Source organism: Tachysurus vachellii, chromosome 5 (genome assembly GCF_030014155.1).
Source record: "Tachysurus vachellii isolate PV-2020 chromosome 5, HZAU_Pvac_v1, whole genome shotgun sequence".
Lineage (NCBI taxonomy): Eukaryota > Metazoa > Chordata > Actinopteri > Siluriformes > Bagridae > Tachysurus > Tachysurus vachellii.
Window position 1 is genome coordinate 13193245 of NC_083464.1, and position 8539 is coordinate 13201783.

The following is an 8539-nucleotide window of genomic DNA, read 5'->3' on the forward strand; positions in this document are numbered from 1 at the left end:
TATCCCCATTGAGTAACTGTTTAGTGAAGAAGAATGGATAATATTCAATTATGATTTCTTAATGAGTGTCCTTGGTTGTGCCAGGCCTGCCATGCATATTGTGTGGAACAAAACACTCTCTCACTCACTCATTTTCTACCGCTTATCCGAACTACCTCGGGTCACGGGGAGCCTGTGCCTATCTCAGCCCATCGCAGGGCACACACACACTCTCAATCACTCACGCACTCACACACTACGGACAATTTTCCAGAGATGCCAATCAACCTACCATGTATGTCTTTGGACGGGGGGAGGAAACTGGAATACCCGGAGGAAACCCCCGAGGCATGGGGAGAACATGCAAACTCCACACACACAAGGCGCAGGTGGGAATCGAACCCCCAAGCCTGGAGGTGTGAGGCGAACGTGCTTGGAACAAAACAGACTTTTAAGAAAGCCCTTTTGTAATTGAACTTCAACTATAATGTGACATTATATGAACACACATTTGTTGTGCTCTTGACTTACATCTTAACAAACATGCACAAACTAAAGTAGTTTGTAATGTCTGTAATTAGCCACAAAATGTTAAATGAGTGTTGAAGCTAGTACCTGAAAAGCCCAACAGAGTGAACCAGAAACTTACTTTATGATTTTCAAATAAAAATGGTTTTCTGAGACATATTTCAAACAGTGCTATTCTGAATTAAATAGAATTACTAAACCTCATCAGACACATGCTTTTCTTGTTGCCCCTGTGCCTTAAAGCATTTTTATACTTTTTCTTAGTGTTGTAAGATATATTTGAGTACTGTACAATAATTAAAAATGGCATAATGCTTTTTCTTGCTTTCATACATTCATCTTTTACTTAGGAATGCAGTTATAATGCACAATGGTACAAATACACATTTCCTGGTTTATTTTAAATGCAAAGGTAAATATTCATTCATTCATTCATTCATCTTCTACCACTTATCCGAACTACCTCGGGTCACAGGGAGCCTGTGCCTATCTCAGGCGTCATCGGGCATCAAGGCAGGATACACCCTGGACGGAGTGCCAACCCATCGCAGGGCACACACACACACACACACACACACACACACACACACACACACTAGGGACAATTTTTCCAGAGATGCCAATCAACCTACCATGCATGTCTTTGGACCGGGGGAGGAAACCGGAGGAAACCCCCGAGGCACGGGGAGAACATGCAAACTCCACACACACAAGGTGGAGGCGGGAATCGAACCTCGACCCTGGAGGTGTGAGGCGAACGTGCTAACCACTAAGCCACCGTGCCCCCAATGGTAAATATAATTAATGTAAAATATATATTATCCTATTGGTGATATAACAACTTCTAGTAGTTTTGAATATCAGCTAGTGTGATCTTCAGCTTCCACATTGCTTGCACAGCTTATTATTTTTGAAATGTTTGCTTATTCAGATGTATAGGGATAGCGTTTGATGTGTCACATTTTCTAAGCTGTCTTTGTTTGTTTATTTGTTTGTTTATTTATTTATTACAGGGACAATGCATATTAATAAACATTTCTGTCAATATGCCAGAGTTAGCCAGAGGGCTATTTTTCACCTGTAGTCCCTAGACAGATGGTAATAGTCACCCTAAAAAATAAAAAGTACATATTGAAATAACAATAAAGATACAATACATTTAATAAAAGTACTACTGTAAGTATTAGCTATGATGTAAATTAGAAACAAACGATTTTCATACTTCTGTGAGGGTTGATGGAACAATATTTATATCATATTCTGAGAAAGCACCATTTATCCTTTTGTCAACACTTCCTGATTTTTTTTTGTTGTAATTTTGGACATACAATGTCATTAGTTTAGGTTGTTACTTTCATCCCTAATGACATGTTTAAAACGTTATTTATTTACTTATTCAAGGAAAAAAATAATTCAATAGCAAATTCAACACCAACATATTCTAATAGTGTATGAACAGAGTAGACTTAGTCAAATTGAGTACATACCTATGTACTGTATTAAGATGCTGGCCTATGGATTACTGTTACAGCAATAACCTGGTTTAGAATATATCAAGTATAATCCAATTCATAGGCAAACCTTTGGAAAATTCTATATGATTTTTCATATAGACACACACACACACACACACACACACACACACACACACACACACACACACACACAAAAGATAAAACTCCACTAAAAGATAAGCAATTTTATCATTTATTTCTGGCAGCTGTAGCATAACACAGGATTTAAAATAAAATACACACATATTTGTAAAATTACATTAACACAGTACAGTAGGCTTAAGTGACTGTTTATTTTTTTCCCCGTATGTAAGATGCTTCATACAAACACCATTTATTACACAACAAATCACCATTGTTGTCAAGTGTTTCATGCATTCGCTCATCCATCAGTTTAAATGAATTTGTGTGTGTGTGTGTGTGTGTGTGTATATATATATATATATATATATATATATATATATATATATATATATATATATATATATATTTTTCTATTCTTCACAGTATCCTATATACTAACTTAAAGAACCACGAGAACAAAAACTAAACAAAACAAGCATTTCATTTCAGAGTACATACCTTAATATTTTTGGAGTAAACTTTCTGTTTGATACAGATTATTGTACATAAATCCATAAACCATGTTACACCTATCCATCAGTTTCACTGCAAGGAACTGAACATCTGACACCTTCTTACCTTGATAAAAATAAATTAAAATATATATCCCAGCCTACCTGAATTTATCATATATGATATAAAAAAAAATGTAATGCAGTGCAGATTATAACCTTAAATACACACCAGGATGAACAGCAGTCAGGCTCGTGCAGTTTCCTGAGCAGTGACGTTTGTCTGTGCCAATAGAGACGGGTTAAACGATTTTCTTTAAAGAACAGTAACTTATGCACGAAAGTAAATAATAAAGACCCGAAAAGGTGAACAGGATGCTGACATCATCTAACCACGTACTGTAATCTTACACCTCGTTTCACACTAGCTGTTTTGCATGGTTTATGGTTCTTGTGGCGTCGTTCTCGTTGCCGTCGTCCCCCACCGTGCTATAATGGTACAGCCCACTGTGTGGTTTGGACGCGGCTCTTGGGGAAGCGGAGCAGGAATCTGAACTCGAGGAGAGTCTGAAATGCGTCCAAGGCGCTGAGATGAACATCCGAAAAGAACACAGAATTCACCCAGGCTTCAATGAAATACTCCAAAGTTTCTGGATACATACGACAGCTAGCCAGCGACTAAAAGCTGAAGGTTTTTACAGACTGCAGGTGAAGCAGCGCGTTGGAGACGCAACTTTTTTTTTTGCTTGAACACTAATGAGTAAATTCAATGGTGGAGCTGGAAACAGAAGAGGCTTCACGGCGGGTTTGTGGACATAACAGCCGCTTGATCAGGTTCCTAGGACCTCTGTGCTATTTGCAAGTTGCTTCTGGCGATTGTAACTACGTAAGACAAAAAGAAGTGGAAGGAATGAAACAAAGTGTCTACCGGAATTTCAAGCAGACAAAAGGTGTAGAATTCGGACTCGTCTGAATTTGTGCGAGCTTCACTTTCAGTTGCAGAAGGTACTTGTGTTGACAGCAGTGTAAATGCGTGCAGAAATGCGTGCAGGAGGATCTGTGCGGTTACTGATACAGAAGGAGAAGCAGGTCAGGCGGCGCGTCTCCACTCCGTGCGTATTGCTGTTCCTTACGTGCTTTGGCAGTGCTGCAAATCTGGAATGTCCTCACAAATGCGTGTGCAAAGGAACAACAGTAGAGTGCAATCGCCAGAACTTAACATCCATCCCACAGCCGATTCTACCCAACACAACGACCCTTATCCTCACAGGTAACGTTATAACCCGTCTAACCAAGGAGTCCTTTCCTGCACACCTGGACGTTTTGGCAGAACTTTATCTACCTGATAACCGAATAGAGCAAGTGGACCCTGGGGTGTTTGTCAACATGCCAAGGCTCCGTTTTCTTGACCTGAGCAACAATAAAATCTTGAATTTCAGCCCTGATGCTTTTCCAGAGAACAATATGCTCCAAGTCTTAAACCTGAGTAGATCACTTTATAATTTCTCCTATGCTGATGTTTTTTGTAACCTTTTAAAGCATGCCGTTCCTAAACTTTCCAATCTCATCCTGGCAAACAATGACCTTGTCGTTCTTCCAGATGACATGTTCACCAGCTTATCTCATCTCACTACATTGGACCTAAAAAACAATTCATTAGTTTCAATTACGAATGTGACTTTTCAAAACCAAACACTTATTAGTTTGGACCTGCGGAACAACGCTCTTAAAGAGCTGTCTAATGGGACGTTAAAAGAGTTCAACCAGATACCTGGGCTTCAGCTGTACTTGCTGGGAAACCCGTGGGTGTGCGACTGCAACATTGAGGACATGGTGATGTGGTTACAGAGCTCAGATATTGTTGTGGACAAGCAGAACCTGACCTGCACCCAGCCTAAAAATTTGAGAAGCAACCAGCTCTTGCACTTGAAGCATTCAGAGCTGCAGTGCATCGACTCTGGAAACATGGAGGTTACCCTTGAGACATCATATGTCTTTTTGGGTATGGTGTTGGCCCTCATTGGGCTTATATTCCTGTTGGTCCTTTACCTGAACAGAAAAGGCATTAAGAAATGGATGTATAATATCCGTGATGCATGCAGGGACCACATGGAGGGCTACCATTACAGGTATGAGATCAACTCGGATCCACGCCTGGCCAATCTCAGTCTTAATTCGGATGTCTAAGGAGTTTTGCCGCTTAGCCGGACATAGGGAAAGGTTTTTCCCAGAAATTCGCACAGTGACTCAGCTCTACGTTTCCATAGTTTTCACAACTTATACTGTAATTTGCAGTTTGCCATGCCAGCTAGATTAATTGGCGTCTACTGCGGTACACTCCGCATGCTATGTTATAGTGTGTCTTGTTTAGATGTTGTTTAATGCTTGCATGACTCAAGAACTCATAAAGGTACATAAGTGCTTCTTTCTTCTAAAAGAATTGTGCATGTGATATTTTAGGACAATGTGAAATATGATGCAAGGATCTCTAATGGATGCAAGTTGTGCATATTATCTTGCTTGAAAAATGAATGAAATGAAGAATTATTCATGTCTTAAATCTCATTAATGCTTGACTTTTTTCTGGAATAACTCGTTACCATGTTTGCATGTGTTTATGTACTTTTGGTTATAAAATCATAATACTCAAATTTAATTATTACAGCTGTCCATTTTTATATATCAAATTTGTTCCATGGACATGGCTCAACTTTTCTTATGAATATGTTCTGCTGAATAAAAAGGTCTTGCCTTGAGCCCTCATCTCTCCTCTGATGCTTTCAACTCCAGTGAGGAATCCAAAGCTGCTGGAACAGGAACAGGGATTAGGCATATTCTTATGCACAACATACATACACACAGATACATATGTATAAATAAATGAACATCTGTTCTAATTTACCATTATCTTCTATTTTATTATAAATATCTAGCATTTTATGTCAAATTTGATTTGTAATTGTTTCATTCTATGTGGTAACTTGTATATTAATTATAATGTCTAGATAGAAGGACTGTAATTGAACTAATTACAGACTTTTTAATTACATAATTTTTTAAAACATGCTACCAGATTAATATTTGGCCGTTACCTGAGCAGGCAGACACACTGAATTGAAGCTGCTTCCTGAAATATATATATATATATATATATATATATATATATATATATATATATATATATATATAAATTTAGCATCTCTGCAACAGCTTATGTTTAGGCATTTGTGTAGGAGAAGATGGATGTGAAAAACAGTCCTTGAGGGGTTTGACCTATCACTGAAGGGGAAGCAGGAAATTTTCATCTTATTTCCACATTTTTGTTTAAGCCCTTGAAGCGGATGTGTCAGTAATGCATACTGATGCACAGCTCATATGTCAGCCACTATACAGAAAGAGATTAATTTTCATAAACATGCATAACTGTAATTTAAAAATTGAAATACACCTGTAAAACTTAGTGGAGTTATAAATTTTTTTCTTGAACTTGAATTTCCCAAATTTGAATTTTAAGTTTAAAATTTGCATTTTTAATTTTATGATAATAATGCTAATATTTTCATTTAAACCACACAACACCATTCCAGAACTAGATTCACTATTTATATGCTCCTAATAGTCTGTAAAAACTGAGATTGTATCTGATAACCATGTAGTAATGTTTGAACAGTGAAACATAGCGGGAAAGGATTTGTATTTAAATAAAATAAAATATCTGTGCTGTGATCAAGATGGAATATGGTGGGTCCTTTTTAAGAGCAATTTATTTTTTTTAGCTCATTTTGCTATTTCTTATATGTAACCTCTAGGTGAAATCAATTCCTAGTTAATTTCATCTCATAAACATAAAGAGTGACCATGCAGTAGTAACCATAAGAGTGACCATGCAAAGCTTTACAGTTCAGCAGTGTGGAGGTGAATTGTACCATAAGTTAATGGACAAAAAGTGATGTATTTGCATAAAGAGTGTGCATAAAGAGTGTTCTTAAAGGAGCTATTTCAGTAATAGTACAGGCAACACAAAAGTGTGAACACACACACACACACACACACACACACACACACACACACACACACACACATACAAACCTTGGACTTGAATTGTTCCTACTTCACCCTCTTTAGTGGTGCACTGAAATGTTTATGTGATGCATTTAACTAAAGATAACATTCATTATTTGTCAGTGCTTAGTGATGATTAATACTTGATGAATCCTCCTTTGTCTGCTGCATTGTTTGAACATTGTAGAGTGGGACCACATGTCAAGTTTAAATGTAATGACTGATCTGAACTTTTGGCATTACTTGCGTCTAAAGGCACTTGGAGGAGAAAAAAGATTTTTGATTATTCATGCTGTGACTTAGACCTTTTTATTACATGGTTTGTTCTTCCTGGTTGCCAGGAGTTTCGTATCTCCTGTAAAGCTGGTGAAACTGTAGCGGTAACACAATCTGCTCTGTCCATAGTGTAATGCTGCTTTGGAGCACTGCCTCCTTTCATGCCCAAAATGAGTGACATTCATGGCTTATGGAAATGCTAATTTGAAGCTTGTCCCTGGAGTTGCATTGACTAACAACTAGCAAATAAGGTCATCTGTATAAGCTGACAGTCGACCCTTCAGCTTATTCTTTGAAGAATGCCCTAAAGCTTGTTAAAGCTTGACTGCTCGTTCTGTCCTAAAAATATGGTGATACTCTTACGTTTACGAGTGTTTGTATATTTTATTCACTGGATTCCATATCCAACAGTTCACACTTAATTTCCTATTATTATTCAAGTTCCCTGTAAAAATGTCAATTCAGGTCATATACAGTGTGTCCACTCTGACTGTCAGTCTTTCAGCTTTTTTAATACTTCTATATGTCTTCATTTTTTCTTTTACCACAAATGTGAATAAAAGACTTTTAATTATTATTGAAATACCTTTCACCTTTCGTCTTATTATTGAAAAACCTTTCATTTACAACATATTCTTTGTTAAAAGTCCATTCTCACTCTCCTTCTATATTATTGTTCTGTTTCTTTGGTTACTTTCTGTTGTCTGGTTTGCTAAATGAGATTAAAGCCAGGTTGGTGAGTAGAGGCTGGTGGTTATATAAAACAGCGGCTCGTTGTGCTGAGCGTAACAGAGCCGTTGATGACCCCTCGAGGACGGATCACTCACTTCCCAAGAGGAGAGAACCTGGGCTTCCCTCTCTAGGGGCTGTACAGGTGCTCACTATCTTCTGTTTCTACCGCAACCATTTCGACCCTGCTGCAGTAGCTGTGTGGCAAGAGACCGAAGGTAGACTTTTATTAACAAGTTGGAACAACGTAACTCGGCCATGCCTGTCTGAGCAGGTGTAATTAGAAAGTGAACAATAAAGCATTGTGTAGGAGACTTAGGAGTGCAGTGAAAGACACTAGAGACCTTATAGTGCCTATTAAAATTCAGAATAGACTAAATAATCTTACAGACATGCTGTCAGCTTAAATTAAAAAATGATATCCTTTTTAAATGCTATAAAACAGTCGTTTGTAGATGAGGATTTTTGAGCTAAGCACAAGGAAATAATGATGGTGGCTAAAGTATGTACATACTGCATGGTGTCAAATGTTATACAGAATGTACAAGCATATTCATTTATACAAAAATTATTTAGGATTGACAATAGTCCAGAGTGAAGGTTATTTCACACGAACATGTATTCAATAATGACAGACATTTCATTTTTAATGCCTTAAGAAAATTTGCTGATTCACATCCTGCGCTTTGGAAATGATTCATTAGAATTCTAACTCATTAGAACTTAATAGTAAAAATAAATAAATAAAAAATAAAAAATAATAATAATAATTGAATTTTTTTCTCAAACATATGGTGTAAAATCATAGTTGTTTTTTAATAATGAAATAGTTTTTCTTTATTTATTACTGTCAGAATACTGCAACCCTATTTTTAC

The 8539-nt window shown here is 37.2% G+C and overlaps 1 protein-coding gene across 1 annotated transcript; it reads left to right on the forward strand.

Moving 5' to 3' along the window:
• The first annotated feature begins 2877 nt into the window (after nt 1–2877).
• On the forward strand, nt 2878–5497 carry tpbgb (trophoblast glycoprotein b). The gene has a single exon (XM_060869860.1). The coding sequence runs from the start codon at nt 3626–3628 to the stop codon at nt 4781–4783; it is 1158 nt and encodes a 385-aa protein (XP_060725843.1). The 5' UTR covers nt 2878–3625; the 3' UTR covers nt 4784–5497.
• The last annotated feature ends 3042 nt before the right edge of the window (nt 5498–8539 follow it).